This window comes from Lepisosteus platostomus, chromosome 5 (assembly GCF_059453375.1).
Source record: "Lepisosteus platostomus isolate fLepPlt1 chromosome 5, fLepPlt1.hap1, whole genome shotgun sequence".
In the NCBI taxonomy this organism is placed as follows: domain Eukaryota; kingdom Metazoa; phylum Chordata; class Actinopteri; order Semionotiformes; family Lepisosteidae; genus Lepisosteus; species Lepisosteus platostomus.
Genome location: NC_142615.1, coordinates 64,659,004 through 64,679,446, shown reverse-complemented (window position 1 = coordinate 64,679,446; position 20,443 = coordinate 64,659,004). Strand labels below are relative to the sequence as shown.

Sequence of the window (20,443 nt, the reverse complement as noted above, 5' to 3'; positions counted from 1 at the left end):
ATGCGTTGACAGGATTTCTGAAGCGAGAAGTCCTAGAATGCCGCCTATAAATGAGCTAGGATTCATACCAAGAAATACTTTTTGTTTTCCACCCAGAAGGCTGCTATTGCATTACACATCTTGTGAACATTACCAGTTTTGGTAGCTTCTAGGCGCGATTTTCCAAAACCGAAACTAATAACAAAATTATTTAAGATGCACAATGTCCAAAAATTGTAAATCGAGACTAGTATTACTACAGAAGAAAATATTTAACTGAAATATTAATAAGACTATGTAAGTATAAAAAGTAGAACAATTCAATTTATATAACTTTTTTTTTATTTTTATTAGAAATGGGCTCACACACCGAAAGACACTAACGTTTATCTTCGTTAGAGTGTGTGAATAACAGTTTAACCCAAAATGTTTGTAATTTGTGTAAATTGTGATTTTGTTAAAATTCAATAAATCACCTATCAACAATAAGAAATTATTAAGAAAGTAGAACATTATTTTATTTCATAAACTATAAAACATGAAGAGAGTTTACAGTTCATATCCTTCGCTTTGTCTTAACTTAAGCGTTCAGGATCCAAGCCCGTGTGCGGACGGTTGTGTTTCTTGAATCTCTTGTAATCATCAAAAGTCATTGTTTAGTCCTTCAGTTTTTTCTTGAGTTGTACCATGGATGTTTTATATGATCCATACTTTTCATGCTCTTTTGAATTTTCCTTCACTTATGGAAAAAGTTCAAGGTGTTCTTGTCGGTGTGCTCCACATCTACACGAGAGCACCTGTAACAGTACAGGACACGGAGTGAGGAATTCGAACAGCTTTCAGTTTAGTGCAGAGTCCAGAGGGAGGACTCGCTCGCTGAATGATCTCTCAGGAAATCCCGGGTGAGATTTAACAGGTGATTTCTTCAACAGCCACGACAAGTGTGGAGACGTTCTCTGGAGTTCCTGAATATGACGTTAAATTAGTTCAAATCATTTGTTGTAGTTAACAGAACTAAATGCTTTGGAGGTACATCTAAAACAGCAGAGCAACACTGTAGCACTTCATGTGTGACTGAATTAATTGTGTAAACCTGGCTCTCTATGAACACCGACAAAGAGTTCTCACTCAACAGAAGATTGCGATGTGAGCACAATAATATAAAGCACGTGGAGATGCCAGGGATTGAACCCGGGACCTCATACATGCGAAGCATGCGCTCTACCACTGAGCTACATCCCCAGAAGCGTGTGCTCATGGAAAATGCCTGCAATTTCCCACTTTCGTGTTTCCTATACTACACAGTAAATTCATGGGAATGAAGAAATAAGGAAGGAAAAATAATCGCATTGAAGCTTCCAGAGACTGGGCAAAAACGAATCAGTTATTTTTATATCCAGTCACACGGGCGACAGTGGTTAATTCCTCGACGGGGGAGTGCTTTTTTACCTCCTTACTCTGCTGTCTTTTAATTCTGTTTTCTTTGAAAGCTTTTTGCATCTTTTAAGTGCTCTCGGTTAAACTATGCATAGAACAACAGCAGTACTGATGATTTTCATGGACCGATGCACACTTCTTCTGTACAACTCCAGTGATAAAGCCCTGTCTGTAAATATTGTAGAAGAACGAAAAAGGGTGAAACAACGCTCCAACCACAGGAATGGTAACCAAAAGGATCGTGTTCTAATTTAATATGTCATTTTGAGATGCCTTGTCAACGCAGACAGGTGTTAGAGCTGAACAAATAATTTATAGTGGTGGTTGTAAACATGGAACATGTTATTTCTATACCAGGAAGAAAGGAGCAGACTCTTAAACTCTTTAACTCTTAAGTTAAAAGAGACAAAAACGACACCTAATCACAGCTAACATTAATTAAAATGACATCACAACAAAAGAGCAGAGCCTTGAGTGAATCAAATTCGTTTTCATTAAATGTCTGTGTCTTCATCACTTTGACCGGGGTAAAGTTAGCTTGAAGTTCGAAAACGATTTTGGCATGCCTGTAGCGTTTTTATGAAACAATTGCTTTGTATATACAATTGCTCTGTGTATAAAGTACATTGTGAATGTTCTCACAGCCTTCAGTTTGTCTTTTTATCCCACGCACGAATATTCTTGTGCCATATCACATATCATATAACACAGAATGCCTTCAAACCAAATGCATTTTAAAGACCACGACTTTGAAAATTTTCACAACCCCTCCATAAAGATATCAGTGAGCTAATTATCCTTTTCTGGCACTCGGGGTTTTGATTGATGCGCAATTACGCACCATCTGGAACACTGGGGGACCGCTGTATACATACTGTACATACGTTCACAACGCAGAAATACTGCTCAATAGAGTTTCATGCGAAAAACCCATATATGACCATAGGAAGCAGAACAGCAGTTTCCAATTACCCAGACTGTCAGCATGGGAATAAAGCTTTGTTTTATTTCTGAAACCCTTTCTTTATTTCCTGTTTTCATTCTGCAGGACAATTCCTATTCTTTACTCAACAGCTTTTTAAAAACAGCACCCATGATGTTCAAATCATGATGTCCATGATTGTTTACACAGAAGACTGGCAGAGCTTTGGGTTGTGAATCTCTTTTTCTCATGGTTTTATTGAATGTGGCACTGTGCACTAGGATAGGGGGATGCTGTTCACAAGCCAATAGCATTTAAACCACAGCACCCACAATGCTGCAAGTAAGTGTTTTACACACTAAGCAGGTCCTCTGACCTCTCCCAGCCTTGCTTTGGGTTGTGAAACCTCTTTCAGTTTTTGTTATGATTTTTTCAATACGGCACCTATTAGACACGCAATACACTGGGATAGGGAGGTCCTCTTCATGACTCAATAGCATTTGAAGCACAACATTCACAATGCTACAACAAAGTGTTTTACACAGCAGACAGCCCCCCTCACCTCATACAACCTTGCTTTGGGTTGTGAAAGTGTTCTTTATTTTTTTATGATTTTTTGAATATAACACTACAGGTAATATACTGGAATAGGGGGGTCTTCTTAATACATGGGGTACATGGGGATAGCGCCTTAAAAGGTGGCTTCTCAAAGCTCTTTACAGAATGACAACAACAATAAATAAAAATACACAAGATAAAACACAATTACAATATATAGAGGAGACCGTGGATGGTGGTACTAAGAAAAGCAGAGGGGTGAAGAATGGAACCAGTTCAGTAAAGGCTTTTCTGAAGAAGAGGGTTTTGAGTCTGGATTTGAAGTAGTTTAGAGAAGGTGACTCTGTGATATCCTTGGGGAGAGAGTTCCAGGGCTTGGGGGCAGAACAGGAGAAGGCCCTGTCACCCACAGAATGTAGATGGGCTTGGGGAACAGTTAGGAGAGCAGAATTAGAAGAGAGAAGGTTGCGAGGTGGGGAGTAGGGCGATAATAGTTCAGACAGGTAATGAGGTGCCAAGCCATGCAGAGCCTTATAGGTGAGCATGAGAAATTTCATGTGCATTTTTTCCCCTCTGTAACAAGAAACATGTGCACTCTGAATTGATTAGGTGTCAAATTTGTAAACCTGAAATTATTTTTGTTCATATAGTCATTAAGATCCAAAAGACTTGGACAGAGATTCAACGAGCCCAGGCATAGAGACTGAGTGTCAAGCGAGCAGGAGCGGTGAGGAAGGAGACTGCGAGAGCATAGATATAGATACTTTACACAAAGTACAGACAATGCATCAAGACAATATACTGTACAAACAGTAGACAACGTACAAGTAAACAATGCAGACATGTAAACAGTGACTGCAGATGTGCGGAATAAAAAAGAAATTAAGGTAGATGTTTCTATTAAATTAACGGTATTCGAAATGTTGCAAAAAGAAAAGCGATTTGTTTTGTAAAAAAATGAGAGATGATTTTTACTTTATACAGGAAAGGCATGTGCGTCAAGTTGATCTTTTTGGATTGCACCATTTGAAAATATAAATTGGAAGTTAGTTTGGACAACTCCTGTTGGATATTGTATTACAAATAAAGTTAAAAACATATCATTTAAAATTGTTCATAGGTTTTATCCAGTTAAATAAGTACTCTCTAAAGTACTTATTTAAGCATGAGCAGGATGATTTGTGCATTTTTTGTCGGGCTGAAAGGGAACCTTTGGTACATTTAGTTGTAAGGTGTGTGTTTGTGAAGTTGTTTTGGACGGACTTGCAGAATTTTGTTTGTAGGCATTTAAAGGTGTTTTTTTAGGTTTAAGGACTTTGATATTGTACTGTGTAAGATAACTTTTTTAAAAAAGCATTTATTTATAGCAAATTTATTAGTCATTCTTAGTACATTTCACATTCATAAAATCAAAATGGTCCAATAATACTCCCATTTTTAGTACTTTTCAGATGGAGTTGAAATATTATTTAAATTCTATAAAAATCAATCAAATAAAGCAAGGAAAACATTTGATATATGTAAAAAATATAATTTACTTCGTTACCTCTGGCAGTTAATTTTTTTTGTTCGTGTTTTTTTTCTTGTATCCATTTTTTGCTCCTGTAGTTGTATTTGTAAATTATTTACACATTTAATAAAAATAAAATAAAAATGTCGGTCGTATACGTTACACTATAATATAACACAAACATCTATTCTGGACTATTTTTTTAAGATTATTATTATTCGACTAATATTTATGTGGTTCATAGCAACGGTCACTAAGGAAGTTCATCTGATAACCCGGAAGTCCTCTGTTTGACCACGTTTCGCTTTCTGTGTTCAAACCCACGTGTTTACAGCCACTGCAGCTGCAGGAATTGTTTGTTTTTCAGATCGACTTTGGAAAAAAATGGAGAATCTGTTGCTTAATCTGGAAACTGAGGCGCACTCTTTCATGGAGATTGTTCTTAAATCGATCGTGCACGAAGTTTCGGAAGTTTTCCGAAACCGGACAGATGATTCCGAGAAGTCGATTGAACAAAAACTCCGCCGGATCTCCCAGGTTCTGGCGAGACGGGTCGTGATTAAAATCACGTCTGTCGACAATGTTTTCGGGGCCGAAATTGCGCAAATGAAGCAGGAAAACGAGCTTCACTGTTTCATGGGGGTTTTGCTCAAATCGTTCGTGTCTGAAGTTTCAGAAGTTTTCCGAAACACGATGTCTGACTCCCAGGTCTCGTTTCAAGACAAACTCCACAGCGTCTCCCAGATCCTGGTGAGTCGGGCCGTGATTAATATCACACAGTGTGTGGAGGACAGTTTCGGGACAGAAATAACGCGAATGAAGGAAAACGAGACCTTTAAAGTGCGACTGCAGCTGTGGAAGAAGGAGTCGGGAGCAGGAGGAGATCAGGGAGGGACAGATCATGTTGGACTCATGCCTCCCTGTGAAATCACTGCAGAAACAAATGAAGAAACGGAGCCGTCGGGTAAGTGCAGTGACTTTTAATTAGTAACGTTTGTGTTTAAAAACGGTGTTTTTAACTTCCTCACTGTTGAAACTGTAGTGGAGAGATGCAGAGCGAAGTAGGAAAGGTTTGTGATGTTGCCGAGGGATTCTTTTCTGCGAACTAAACTAGTTGTGGTCTGGTTATATTCTCATTAATGTTATTGCTGTTGTTTAAATGTGGACAGAAATATGTCGTCAATTGATACACTTCCATGTGAAAGCCAATTTAGGAGACTTTGGAGTCTTGGAAATATGTTTGTGGGCAGATTATTTATCGACGTGGCGGTAACTATCTCTTCTGTGCAGTGTTAATGTACTGCATTGTACAGCAGTGTCCAGTCAGCCAGTGTGTCTGTATTAAACCCTCTCTCTCAGTGCAGTGTTAATATACTGGAGTGTCCAGTCAGTGTGTCTGTATGAACCCCTCTCTCTCAGTGCAGTGTTAAATACTGGCAATTTAGACAGAACAAAAGTTTTTGCGAAATTACATCCCCGACTGTCCTCCGCTGCCCTTTTCAATCTTCTGGAGAGCACAAAAGAGTCTTACGAAAATTATTACAACTTTGTTCGGTCAGATTCTCCTCCTAGACCCTGTTAATTGCTACGATGAGTTGCTTTGTGCTCTGTTTTGCCGTCTTCTGAGTATAGTCTGAGGAATACCCAACGAAGAAGTGATGTAGCTGGTGTAGTAAAGCAGGCTTAATTATTATAGAACCACTAATGTCAAGACAGCGCTTGCTTTTCCCCCACAATTGGAAAGTAAAATATTATTTTTTTGCGGTTTTAAAACTTGCATATTTTATGTAAAACAAAATTACATAAATTCGACTACCTTCGGTTCAGGAACAAGTAAAGGTTTATTCCCTGCTGGAAAGACAAGAAACAACATTTCAGCTGTGGAAGAAGGTTTTGACGCCTGAAGAAGGCTCCACAGCCGAAATGTTGTTTCTTTTCTTCTCTTTTCAGCACAGGAATATACCTCTACTTGTTCCTTTGCAGCCTACGCATACTGATGCAGCTCCCTACGTGAACTACTTTAGGTTTTCATGCTGTATGTATTATTTACATCTGTAGATTATGTATTACTTTCAGATTCATCCTGTTTGTGTTCTAGGTACAATTTTTTGACGTACAGATTTGATTTCGCCACCCCATTTTGGTGAATATAATATTGGTTAACCTGCAGTATATTTTGTAGATGGAATATTTAATAGTAGACATATTCAATAGTCCAAAGCTTTGAGGTTCAGCCTAGTTTGCATTGAAAGAAAGCGAATGAATGATTTTCCTCCTACTGTCATTTGTGTACTGGGATAGTCGAGTTGAAATGTCTTAAGTAACACAAAGCCGCGGATAAACAGGGCGGTATCACCATGTTTTCCCTTCTTTACTTTGCCTGTTTGGAGTCGAGTCTGCTCAACACGAATGAACACAACGAACACAATGAACACAACGCGTCACTCCCTTTTGGTTCAGGGATAGACGCGGTGAGATTCAAGTTCATCAGCCTGCGAATGGAGAAAGGATAAAAAACATATTTAAGAAATTCTGTCCACATGCACTCAATCACTGCATTGATTCATCCTCACTACCAGATAGGGCTTAAGAGCTCATGCATTTAAAGTGAATATTTAACAGGTTGTGATATGTACAGTGGTGTGAAAAAGTGTTTGCCCCCTTCCTGATTTCTTATTTTTTTGCATGTTTGTCACACTGAAATGTTTCAGATCATCAAACAAATTGAAATATTAGACAAAGATAGCACAAGTAAACACAAAATGCAGTTTTTAAATGAAGGTTTTTATTATTAAGGGGAAAAAAATCCAAACCTACATGGCCCTGTGTGAAAAAGTGATTGCATTATATACATTTGTATAAAAAATTTCAGATTAAAACAAAGATTTTGCATATTCTTTGTTGTATGTATATATAGTTCAGCCACAGAACCAGGAGAATATGTCTCCTTCTTATAATAATTATTGTGGTTTTGATTTTGTTACTGAGAGATCTTGCTACATAGTATATATATAAAACTATTTTCTGTTGCAATTCAAGGTTCTGGATCATACAAAAAATACTTTTCCTTGCTGAAAGTCTAACACACAAGAGAGAATGGTGATATACATAGAAAAATAGGTACCAGATGATAATTTGTAGCAGCTTCTTGAATATTTATCTCGCAAGAGACCCTTTTTTGTGGAAACTATCAGGTTTTGATTTACTATCATGTGAACTCTTGCTCTTAAGATGGTAAGAGATTGCATCTGGTATTGCATGTTATTAAATGGTAATTATTTTATTTGCTCTGTTTCCTTTATTGGGAAAATAAAGTATATGCTCAGTAGAGGGGCAAAGTTTTGAGTAGTGTCGTGGGAATTTTCTCTAAACACTTAAACAAACAAGCAGATGGAGATTCTTCATTCCAATAGTAAGCTCAGTGAATTTGCCCCCCCTACAGACAGCACAAACAATGAAACTCACCTCATTTGTTAGTGCTGGGATTGTGCTGGTTTGTGCCGTTGAAAGTAGCGTTTTTGCTGCTTTCGTTCCCGAGATATAGCGCCTTGTTTTTCCGTTGATCACGTGACCATGCATGGTGACTTTGACCTCCAGTAACCCCGTCTGCCGAGTTCAAGCGCTCTGTTACCGGCGCAAGAGTAACAATTCTGCAACTCTGTTCCTCTGTTTGCCCAGGTAGGGGGCGGCGGTGGATTTTGCATTTAATATCATTATCTTCTATGTGTTTGTGTGAATAGGAAAATTACATTTGTCTCCAATATCATACCCGTATCAGAAGAGTTTCAAGTGTAGCCTTAAAAAGCGAACATTAGCAAACAATTGTATGTTCTTACAAAGAGGCTTTAATGAACAAGTCTTAATACCTCATAGCATTGTCATTTTTAAAAATCTGAAGCAGTAATCAGTTTCGTATTGTCTCCTTCTTAAGTAAACATAGGCATCAAGGGATATGTGAAGATTTTTATCTGTGTTTCTGGTCAGACCTTGGTATAGAATACAGCGTGAGGGCACACCTTGACCACTGAAGACACAGATTTGATTGTCTTTGTTAGATCATCAAATTTATCCCAGATGAAGTCATGTCTTTTGCAGTATGCAATGTAATGACCCAGGACATGTTTGCTGGCAGGTTGGCAGAACGCAGTGACACCTCTTAATTTGAAGGTCTTCCCATTTAATTCCAGGTTATGTGGAAAATCTGAAAGTTGACTCTCAAAGATATTTTGAGACTGGACAGTGTTTTCTTCATGACTCAGCCAATCTCCCATGTCACCAATTTGAGAGAGACATTTGGATTGGCTTAATTTAATTTGTTTCTGTACAGCCTCCTATAGCCCTGTTACTCCTCTTGCTCTCAGCGTATTCAAATCTACAGAATCAAATGGGATATTGCGTGACTCCACAATGGAGGAGACACTTGGTGATGAGCGCCGACTCAGTGCTACCACACTAGGCACTGTTAAGAACATTTTTGCTATGATTTCTGAAATGTTACATTCAGCCCTCACTTGTTGTAGCCCTGACTATTTTCGTTGCACCAAAAATGTCCCTCAAAATTTTAGCTCTTAGAACATAAACATCTTTGTGCACACCTTTCTGTGCCAAATGTTTCACCAGTTGTAGATGCTATCTACAGCCTGATTAACATAGCTGCTAGAAGTCCTGCTATCACAATAGGCACTGCATAGGCACTGACATCAAAGGCACAAGTGTTCAGTACACTCACAGTGTCTCCACTCACCTTTACTGGGGGCAGGTCTCTGCTGCTTCAGTTCCTCACCAGAGCCACTACAGCTTTTTTCACAGGAACAGAATAATCTATGTGTAACCACTCAGAATGAGGCACAAGATAAAAAGATGGTTTCCGTTTTTTAGGTGGTGCAGCAAGCCCTCTCAAGTTTTCCAAACAACTCAGATTTTATGTATACACCAGTTCTTTTGAGCTCTGTTTGTTTTTCAGAACTCATAACAAGTGTTCCGCTCTGCTGTTCTAGAGAGCTGGATGTGGTAGCACTGATAATGGCCCTCTCACACTGCTGGTAAACACCATGAACACCCATTGATATTCTCATACCTTCTATGGGTGCTGGGTGCTTCATAAGGAACCTGTCAACTCATGCTTCAGCACTGATTGTTTTAGGATTTTGAAATCCACCTCCACACTGGCTGAGCTTGCAGTGATGTTCACACTTTTGAAAAGTGGAACCATTAAGCCAGTCCAGAGTGGGAGATATCAAGCAAGCCTAGTGAGATGAGGAACAATCTCCGGTAGGAAATGCAGGTTATGTCTATCACCACTGTCCACAGCAAGCAACTTCACAGATTTCTGTTACCCAGTCTTTCAATGCTGTCGGGCATGCATCAAGGGTCCAGCTTGGCTCTTGGTCCCCTGCTTCACCTATTTCTTCTAGAACTTCTTCAGAAGAAAAAGCATTGTATCTTTCTTTTTTTTTGGTCTAAGTGTGATGTTTTATGTGTGATTTTATAGTTTGCAGTTACTCTGTTATGCATGTATACGTTGATTCTTTGTTACCTTTGCAGCCCTGCAGCACTTGGGAATATACTTTTGTCAGGTTATGTCTGGCAGCACAGCCTGAATGTTAGTACTGTTAAGTTCCTACCCTCCTAGCAGTGCCTGTAGGTGATGAATCCTGGAATGAAGGGCAAATATGTAGAATGAGTACTATGGTGCAACAACATACATTGTTTAAAATACAAAAAAACAAATCCTGTCCTCACATCCTCACATCGACTTTCGTAACCAAACAATGTGTAAAGTGTTTAACAATGTCAGAATAACAATGAACAATGCAGAGCTTTAATCCAGTACATTTACTTGGTCTCTTAAGTGTGGTAACAGTGTAACACACCAGATGATGTAATTTTATACCAACTCTGTTCTTCCTTAATATACTCTGTTGTGTGAGGGTATAACTTAATAAAGCTCACACAAAACTCATTTTATCCTGTTCTATGCTCTGTGAAGGCAGACCTTAATCTATTGTCAAATGGTTAACTCTACTACATTTACTACAATAGTGGAATCACCAGTTTCATGCCTGTTGCTTCTGGGACATGATACAATCAATGTAAACCGTGCAAACATTCCCAAAGATGCTCAGAACTTCAAAGAGGCAGGTACTTCAACGTACATTATAAACCCCTCTCTACAGGTAATGGAACAATAGAAAGGCAACAGCTATAAGCGTTCATGTGATGGCTGAATCCCAAGCTAGACCCATGGCCCGGGTATTATGAGAAATGTTTAATGCAAAGTATAGAGAAGTCTGATTAACACTCAAAAATGTAACAAAAAATGAATTTCACCAAACCTGGCTTAATAATTAATAATATCCTTTCAGTTATATAGTGTGTAGTGTGCTCTCTGAAGGCACCAGTTCTATAGGGTTTGGGCATTTACTGGGACAATTATTAATTGTAGCAGTAAATCACAAAATGTATTCTTTTGATGGCTTTAGAATCCAACCGTGCGGTATAACTCAAACAACGCACACACACAGGTACTAATACATGAGGATACATTTATTAATACATAGAATATGCATATAAACCTAACAGATCTTATCAAGAGGGTTATCAGAATACAAAAGGTATATATTCAGTCAGTTACAAAGAGTTACATATATCAAGAGGACATACGTTCAGTATATCATTCATTTAGACCGTTTCGTAAATGAACTTGGTTATAACTTCTACATTAGATACTCAAAACAAGTACATAACTCTTAGGAATTAAATTGATATCAACTGGTTGGGATAACAATTGAATTATCGAGCTGTAATGCAGTGAAGTTGAATACTCATCCAATCTCTGGGGATTCAGATCTCCTGCGGGCACAAAGAAACAGTTTCAGGCTGTTGCTGTCCAATTCGCGCTCTCTGGCTCGGTGCCAGGCTGTGCTGTGCGGCTTGTGACGGTGTGCTGCTGATGCTCCCTGACCGGCTAGTTAGTGTTGGCTTTAACTAGCAAAGTTTGCGCACAGGAGAAAAGATGACTGTGGGTCCCAGCAAGTCAGGAAGAGGACCGGTTCGTTCCTGATGAAGAGCTAGTTCTGAATAGTGATTCAGGTGTCCACAGTTCCGACCTGTTCATGAGGCTTGCTGCTGATGCTAACCTCAGGTGGATCCTCTGGTTACTTTCTGGCAACCTCCGCTCTAGACTCTTAGACAAAGGAAACTTCTGGCACTCGGACACACTGGCCATTCCGTGGTTGTCCGGGCTGGGTCGCAGGATGGTCAGGAGGCGCGCTGCGAGAATGTCCTGCCCTTGGGAGCCTTCTGCTCCTGGGCCATCCTGCCCTGGAATTCTCCTTTGAATTCCCTTTAGAAAAGTCCACAGAATTCCACTCTGGCCCTCTGTGTTGCCTGTTTTTACCTGGAGGAACTTCAGCTCATTCATTGGCTGAAAGTTCCATGGGCATCAGAGTCCCACGTGGGTTACTCAGCCCTACCAGTCCCTGATTGGTTGATCAAGGTGAGATATGAGTCACTTACTCCTGACACTTAGGAATGCAGTCCAGATGTCCATCTGGCACTCCCTAGACAGATAGACGCCAATGGATGACCATTGATCATGATAGCCAGGCTTAGCTAAGTGCATCCCCCTTTGGGATCTGTCCCTTATCAAAAGAAAACATCTTTAAATCAGCCTGCATGAATAGTTTGATGAGGCCTAATTTGGGAAAGCACAGAAACACTTAATTCTGCCTTATTAATAAGCCTCACCGCTACAAGTGCTTCTCTGGAAACCCCAGTGAAAGTGCCCTACAGATAATGGGGACTTCCCTCCACTGTGTAAATGAAAATATAACTAAGTTTTTTACATTGTTATGGGTTACAGTTTAAGTGCACATCAAAATGTTTCTGTATATGTAGATAGAAATTGATAAATTAATATTTTTTAGACCCACCTACTCACTTTAACTGCAATACCAAGGCCCATCACCACTTCTTTTGTTTATAATATGTTTTTAAAGCATTGCATTCACCACTTAATCATTTCAGCTTTCACATCCGCAATTTGTAACATGTCAGAGATTTTTTGGGGTTCAATTCTCCTTGTAACATGTACAGAAACAAAACATTATAATTTAAATTCAGAAGTGTGACAAGTCATTTCAGGTTTCACTTGCATGTGTAGAAATATCATGATAACAACAAATAAAGCTTACTAATTTTTTGTGGTATTCCCCATGATATAAAACAAAATAAGTTTCTCAAATATCTTTACTTTAAAATAAATTTGTGGGGACGTCAACGTAGCATCATAATTACAGTATAGCATTTCTAGTTTGTAAAGAAACTTACGATTTGGAAGAAGAGGTCTTCGCCAGAGATGCAGATAATAAATCAAACATCAACTGCAAAGGCTGGGGTCAGCTGATCAAGAGATCACAATTGAAAGATCTGGTGGTCTTGAACTTGTGGTTTTTGTATGGTGCCGACGGCACAGAGTGACGTCACGGCCAGAAAAAGAAGGCACTATATTAAAATGTAAAACATCCACCCCCACCCGACCAGACAGAGTCGGAAAACAAATTGCATTCATTGTTTTCATCACATCCAGTAATTTAAGTACCGAGTGTGTTGGTACCTGTAAACGTCCTTATAGACAGTCATATCTGTGTATTCAGAGCTCAAGGTGTGCCCTCATGCTGTTTTCTACACCAAGGACTGACCAGAAATACAGATAAAAGGACTGAGCTAATCGTTTCATGTTTGCGTATAAGACCCTTGTTAATACAAACATGTGGATAATGCCAATTTTTCAAAGAACCTAGATATATGTTCACTTCTGTTCTATGAAAATAAATATTTTCCAATATTGCCACGGTGTTCATGTGTGAGATGATAGACTCTTGTTTCTCGGATGTGTTATGAACTTGTGTAAACTTTGTACATAGTGCCCCTTAAAAATAAAAGTCCTGAAGTCCTGGTTCCTTTTCACGTTGGCGAATGTGCTTTGCATAAAAAAGAGCAACAGTGGTTCAGAAAGTTGCAAATTCAAGTCTTTTTAAATACGTGGCTCGACAGACAGGTCGAATGTTCACACGTCCCTTGATGCCTGTTTATTTAAGAAGGAGACAATGCGAAACTGATTACTTCTTATGATTTTTAAAAAAGGTCACCGCTACGAGGTATTAAGACTTGTTCGTTAAAGCCTCTTTGTAAGAATATACAATTTTGCTAATGTCTGCAACTCTTCTGATATGGGTATGATATTGGAGACAATTTTAATTTTCCTGTTCACACAAACGCATAGAAGATAATGATATTAAATGCAAAATCCGTACCCTCACCTGGGCAAACAGAGGAACAGAGGAACAGAGTTGCAGAATTGTTACTCTCGTGCTGGTAACAGAGTGCTTGAACTCGGCAGACGGTGTTACTGGAGGTCCAAGTCACCGTGCATGGTCATGTGATCACCGGAAAAACAAAGCACTATATCTCGGGAACGAAAGCGGCACAAACACAGCACTAACGATTGAGACCGGTCCGGTTCCCCTACAACGTTGTAGGGGGGCTGAGTGACGTCACCCCCTGAAAAAGAAGATGTTATATCTAAGGAACGAAAGTAGCTGGGAAGTTACTTTCAACGGCACAAACCAGGACAAAGGCAGCACTAACGAATGAGACCAGTCTGGTTCCGCTACGATCTTATAGGGGGGCTGAGTGATGTCACGACCCCGAAAAAACAAGGCTCTATATCTCGGAATTGAAAGCAGCACAAATGCTACTTTTAACGGCACAAACGTAACACTAACGAATGACGTGAGTTTAATCATTTGTGCTGTTTGTAGAGGGGCCAACTTCACGGAGCCAATTAACCCCACTCTCTCAGTGCAGTGATAATGTACTGTAGCGTTTGGTCAGTGTGTCTGTATGAACCCCCTCTCTCTCAGTGCATTGTTCATGTGCTGGAGTGTCCAGTCAGTGTGTCTGTATGAACCCCCCTCTCTCTCAGTGCAGTGTTCATGTACTGGAGTGTCCAGTCAATGTGTCTGTATTAACCCCTCTCTCTCAGTGCAGTGTTAATGTACTGGAGTGTCCAGTCAGTGTGTCTGTATGAACCCCTCTCTCTCTCAGTGCAGTGTTCATGTACTGGAGTGTCCAGTCAGTGTGTCTGTATGAACCCCCCCCCCACTCGCTCAGTGCAGTGTTAATGTACTGGAGTGTCCAGTCAGTGTGTCTGTATGAACCCCCCTCTCTCTCAGTGCAGTGTTTATGTACTGGAGTGTCCAGTCAGTTTGTCTGTATGAATCCCTCACTCTCAGTGTAGTGTAAATGTACTGTAGTGTGCAGTCAGTGTGTCTGTATTATGTAAATGTATTATTATTATTTCTGTAGTCTTCTTTTTACATGGTAGTTAGGTTTCTGACAAAGCTTGTATATCTAAAATTATTTATTATCAGAAACCCCCTTAAACCCTCTTATTCCTCTATGCTTAAACAACCCAAATTGATTGCGAGTATACTAGACTTGTGTTTGTGTAGCGTTAAGCTTACAGCTTTAGCTTGAAGCTTTTAAGATCACATTGCCTCAGCTATCATTACTATGCTATTGTTACTCGTATATACATCCATACCAGTCCCAATGCAGATGTGGCTGTCTCTATTCTAATTGCATCTCTGACATAAGAACTTGGATGACTCAAAATGTCCTTCATCTTAACTGTGACAAGACTGAAGCCATGCTTATTGGCACCACCCATCAACTTTGTAAAATCAGTGTGAAACCCTATCTGTAGATGGTCTTGTACTTCAGCTTCAGTCTAAATTGAAAAACTTGGGGATGATATTTGACGTTCGACCCACATGTGCAGAATGTTGTCAAAACATCTTTCATTCACTTCAGAAATATTCCTCGACTACACCCTATGTTATCACTAACTGTGGCTGAAAAGTGTTGTCTAATCTTGAATCGACTAATGTAATGCTCTACTCTCTGGGGTTTCAAAATCCCCATTGAACAAACTCCAGTATGTCCACAATCCGGCAGCCAGAATCCTGACCAGGTCTAGTGCAAGTGTTCACATTACTCCTATCCTGGAGTCCTTGCACTGGCTTCCTGTCAAGTTTCCTGTCGACTTAACAGTCCTCCTGCTCACCTATAAGGCTCTCCATGGCTCGGTACCTGTCTGAGTTATCACCCTACTCCCTACCTCACAACCTTCGCTCTTCTAATTCTGGTCTCCTTACTGTCCCCCAAGCCCGTCTACATTGTATAGGTGACATGGCCTTCACCTGTTATTCCCCCAAGCTCTGGAACTCTCTCCCTAAGGATATCGTATGAATCCCTCACTCTCAGTGTAGTGTAAATGTACTGTAGTGTGCAGTCAGTGTGTCTGTATTATGTAAATGTATTATTATTATTTCTGTAGTCTTACTTTTTACATGGTAGTTAGGTTTCTGACAAAGCTTGTATATCTAAAATTATTTATTATCAGAAACCCCCTTAAACCCTCTTATTCCTCTATGCTTAAACAACCCAAATTGATTGCGAGTATACTAGACTTGTGTTTGTGTAGCGTTAAGCTTACAGCTTTAGCTTGAAGCTTTTAAGATCACATTGCCTCAGCTATCATTACTATGCTATTGTTACTCGTATATACATCCATACCAGTCCCAATGCAGATGTGGCTGTCTCTATTCTAATTGCATCTCTGACATAAGAACTTGGATGACTCAAAATGTCCTTCATCTTAACTGTGACAAGACTGAAGCCATGCTTATTGGCACCACCCATCAACTTTGTAAAATCAGTGTGAAACCCTATCTGTAGATGGTCTTGTACTTCAGCTTCAGTCTAAATTGAAAAACTTGGGGATGATATTTGACGTTCGACCCACATGTGCAGAATGTTGTCAAAACATCTTTCATTCACTTCAGAAATATTCCTCGACTACACCCTATGTTATCACTAACTGTGGCTGAAAAGTGTTGTCTAATCTTGAATCGACTAATGTAATGCTCTACTCTCTGGGGTTTCAAAATCCCCATTGAACAAACTCCAGTATGTCCACAATCCGGCAGCCAGAATCCTGACCAGGTCTAGTGCAAGTGTTCACATTACTCCTATCCTGGAGTCCTTGCACTGGCTTCCTGTCAAGTTTCCTGTCGACTTAACAGTCCTCCTGCTCACCTATAAGGCTCTCCATGGCTCGGTACCTGTCTGAGTTATCACCCTACTCCCTACCTCACAACCTTCGCTCTTCTAATTCTGGTCTCCTTACTGTCCCCCAAGCCCGTCTACATTGTATAGGTGACATGGCCTTCACCTGTTATTCCCCCAAGCTCTGGAACTCTCTCCCTAAGGATATCGGAGAGTCACCTTCTCTAAACTCCTTCAAATCCAGACTCAAAACCTTCTTCTTCAGAAGAGCCTTTATTTAACTGTTCTTTACCCCTCTGTTCCTACTGTACTTAGTACCACCATCTACTTTCTCCTCTGTGTATTCTCATCGTGCTAATTTTGTGTATTTTTTGTTGTTGTCATTCTATAAAACGCTTTGAGAAGCCACCTTTAAAGGTGCTATATAAAATAGTTTTTTTATTATTATTATAAAGGTCTTCTTTTCTTGTCCTGTGTTTACAGGCTCAGAGGCCAGTACTCTCTCTGAAGCTGGGGAAAGGACTCCTCTTGAACAGCAGCGCAGTGAGGAGGAGTGGGGCTCCAGTATGATGCAGGAGACAGAGCTCACTGCCACAGAAGGGAAAGAGAAATCCAGTGAGCAGCACACAAAGAGCAGACAGAGTGTCAAGGATCTGGACTCTGTGCCCACGATGAAGACAGACCCTGAGAGTGAGACACCTGGGCTCTTAGTATGTGATGATTTTACAGAGAAGATGAATAATCTGGACTCGAACAATATTACACAAGGTTGTAATGAACTGGGCTGTGTCTCTGTACAAGAGCACAGTGAAGAACTGGATGTCTTTAATCTTACAGAGCAAGACACGGAGCCCCAGTTGATTGACTGTGCAGAGCAGCAGACTGATGTACCTGGTGAAGAGAACAGTGTTGAGATACAGCACCAAGAGGAGAGTCAGTACAGGGAGGAGCAACAGCAGCTCCTACAGGGCTTGATAATTAGGCCTTGTTCTGTTCAAGTGGAGAGACTGTCATTGCACAGTCTCAAACAATCATGTAATCCCTTAGCATCTGATGACTTAACACACAGGTTTAATAATCTGGTTACTGAGAAAATTCTTGAAAGTTTTAATGAACTGGAGAGTATGTCTGTTCTTGGGCAAAGAGAGGAACAACTGAATGAACTTGATGCTTTAAGTCTCAGAGAGCTGGAGATGGAGTCCCAGATGATTCACACTGCTGAGCAGCACACTGAGGGACATAATGATGAAAACAAATCTCAGTTTCATCACACAGAGCAAGACCATTCCATGGAGCATTTGCAGAATAAGAGACCCCAGCACGATCAGAGGATGAGGAAGAATCACTCAAGGCCTTGCTCAGATGGGGTGGACAAACTGACATTATGGCACAAGGAGGAGCAGCGTTTCTATCAGTCTAGCATTTCAAAACCCTACCAGCACCTTCACACAGGAGAGAGACCATTCAGCTGCAGTCAGTGTGGGAAGAGTTTTAGTAAGTCAAGCCACTTAAAAACCCACCAGCGCATTCACACAGGAGAGAGACCGTTCAGCTGCAGTCAGTGTGGGAAGAGTTTTAGTCAGTCAAGTAACTTAATAACCCACCAGCACATTCACACAGGAGAGAGACCTTTCAGCTGCAGTCAGTGTGGGATGTGTTTTAGTCAGTCAAGTCACTTAAAAAGGCATCAGCACATACACACAGGAGAGAGACCGTTCAGCTGTAGTCAGTGTGGGAAGAGTTTTAGTCGGTCAGGTGACTTAAAAACCCACCAGCACATTCACACAGGAGAGAGACCATTTAGCTGCAGTCAGTGTGGGAAGAGTTTTAGTAAGTCAAGTCACTTAAAAACCCACCAACGCATTCACACAGGAGAGAGACCGTTCAGCTGCAGTCAGTGTGGGAAGAGTTTTAGTAAGTCAAGTCACTTAAAAACCCACCAGCGCATTCACACAGGAGAGAGACCTTTCAGCTGCAGTCTGTGTGGAAAGAGTTTTAGTCACTCAGGTAACTTAATATCCCACCAGCGCAATCACACAGGAGAGAGACCATTCATCTGCAGTCAGTGTGGGAAGAGTTTTAGTCAGTCAAGTAGCTTAATATCCCACCAGCGCATTCACACAGGAGAGAGACCGTTCATCTGCAGTCACTGTGGGAAAAGTTTTAGTCAGTCAAGTAGCTTAATAACCCACCAGCGCATTCACACTGGAGAGAGACCATTCAGCTGCAGTCAGTGTGGGAAGAGTTTTAGTCGGTCAAGTGACTTAAAAACCCACCAGCGCATTCACACAGGAGAGAGACCATTCAGCTGCAGTCAGTGTGGGAAAAGTTTTAGTCAGTCAAGTAGCTTAATAACCCACCAGCGTTTTCACACAGGAGAGAGACCATTCAGCTGCAGTCAGTGTGGGAAGAGTTTTAGTCGGTCAAGTGACTTAAAAACCCACCAGCGCATTCACACAGGAGAGAGACCATTGTAGTGGCAAGGTTTATTAAAATACAGGAATTAAGTTTGCTGCTCCCTTGCCAGTCTCTCTCTCCCTCATCTCAAGTGGTGCTTGATACAGAGAGGCCATTCCATTTGGTTCACATTTAAGGTGTTTTTCTAGCTGATAGAGTGTTCTGATAAGGAACAACTCCCTAAGCTGAGACACATCAACCACCCTAACAAATGGTCATCTTTGGTGCCTCACTGTCTGGGAGATTCCAAGGGAGAGTCTCATCCCAAGTGGTTTACAACCCCAAGGTCAGAGTTCATGGTTACTCATCCTCACACGGGGCACCAATAAATGTAGGCATCCTCTCACGAGGCAACAATAACTGTAGGGGTTTGTGCATTTACTGGGACAATTGTTAATTGTAGCAGTAAGTCACAAAATGATTCTCGAATGCCCATGGATCTTTCAACCAATGAGCAATCGTAGTTCCTCCAGGTACAACTCCAGCTCCTCCTGGACATCCTCAGACTCGGCTCAGACAGTCATGTAACGGCCAGTGTGTCCCAGTGCCAGGACTTTCCCTTGTTCTAAGAGTTGAGAACGGAGGTTGCCAGCGTGTAACCAAAGGATCCACCCGAGGTTAGCCCAGCAGCAAGCCTCGTGAACCCACCGCAAACGCTCACCTGATCAACGAGTAAACTATGGTTGGAACTGTGGACAGCTGAATATCAGTATTCAGGACCCGTGCTACATCGGGAACGAACCGGTCTTCTTCCTGTCTAAAGATTGTGACTTTTCTGCGTGCAAACTCTGCTAGTTTCAGCCAACACTAACTAGCAGGTCTTCAGAGAGCATCAGCAGCGCACCGCAGCAGAAATCTCTCCCTCCTCCTTCTCTCACGTCGAACCAGCACTGCCTTGCACCGGGCCAGAGAGCGCCGATTGGACACAGCAACAGCCTGCCACTGCTTCTTTGCGTCCGTGGGAGATCTGAATCCCCACAGAGCGGATGAGTATTCCACATTCTGCATTACAGCTCGAGAATTCAATTGTTACCTCAACCTGAGTTGATATCAATTTAATTCCTATGAATCATGTACTTGCTTTTGAGTATCTAATGTACAAGTTGTGACAAAGTTCAATTACAAAACGGTCTAAATGAATGATATTACGGAATGTATGTCCCTCTTGGTTTGTAACTCTTCGTGATTGAATATATACCTATTGTATACTGCTAACCCTCACTATAAGATCTGTTATGTTTACGCACATTTTTTGTATTAATAAATGTATTGTCGTGTATTAGTATCCGCGTGTGTGCGTTGTTTGAGTTATCCTGCAAGGTTGTTTCTAATAGCCATCAGAAGAATAATTTTTGTGACTTGCTGCTACAATTAATAATTGTCCCAGTTAAGCGCAAAACCCCTACATTTACTGGTGCCTCATGAGAGGATGCCTATAGAGTGAA

The 20,443-nt window shown here is 40.7% G+C and overlaps 1 protein-coding gene, 1 long non-coding RNA gene and 1 other non-coding gene across 3 annotated transcripts in view; 2 read left to right on the top strand and 1 right to left on the bottom strand.

Moving 5' to 3' along the window:
• The window catches only part of LOC148671272 (uncharacterized), a 170,859-nt gene that overhangs the window by 133,086 nt on the left and 17,330 nt on the right, over positions 1–20,443 (top strand). The window lies entirely within an intron of this gene.
• On the bottom strand, positions 1,150–1,221 carry trnaa-cgc (transfer RNA alanine (anticodon CGC)). Its single transcript has one exon. It is a non-coding gene; the product is annotated as a tRNA-Ala (tRNA).
• Positions 4,681–20,394, top strand: LOC148671275 (uncharacterized). The gene is made up of 2 exons (XM_088631764.1): positions 4,681–5,370; positions 17,025–20,394. The coding sequence occupies exons 1-2, from the start codon at positions 4,791–4,793 to the stop codon at positions 19,016–19,018; spliced, it is 2,574 nt and encodes an 857-aa protein (XP_088487890.1). The 5' UTR covers positions 4,681–4,790; the 3' UTR covers positions 19,019–20,394.

Excerpts from the sequence above, each read along its gene's own strand:
- LOC148671275 (XM_088631764.1), top strand. The coding sequence starts at position 4,791 with ATGGAGAATCTGTTGCTTAATCTGGAAACTGAGGCGCACTCTTTCATG. Across the intron at positions 5,371-17,024 it reads TGAAGAAACGGAGCCGTCGG|GCTCAGAGGCCAGTACTCTC; the intron begins GTAAGTGCAGTG and ends CTGTGTTTACAG.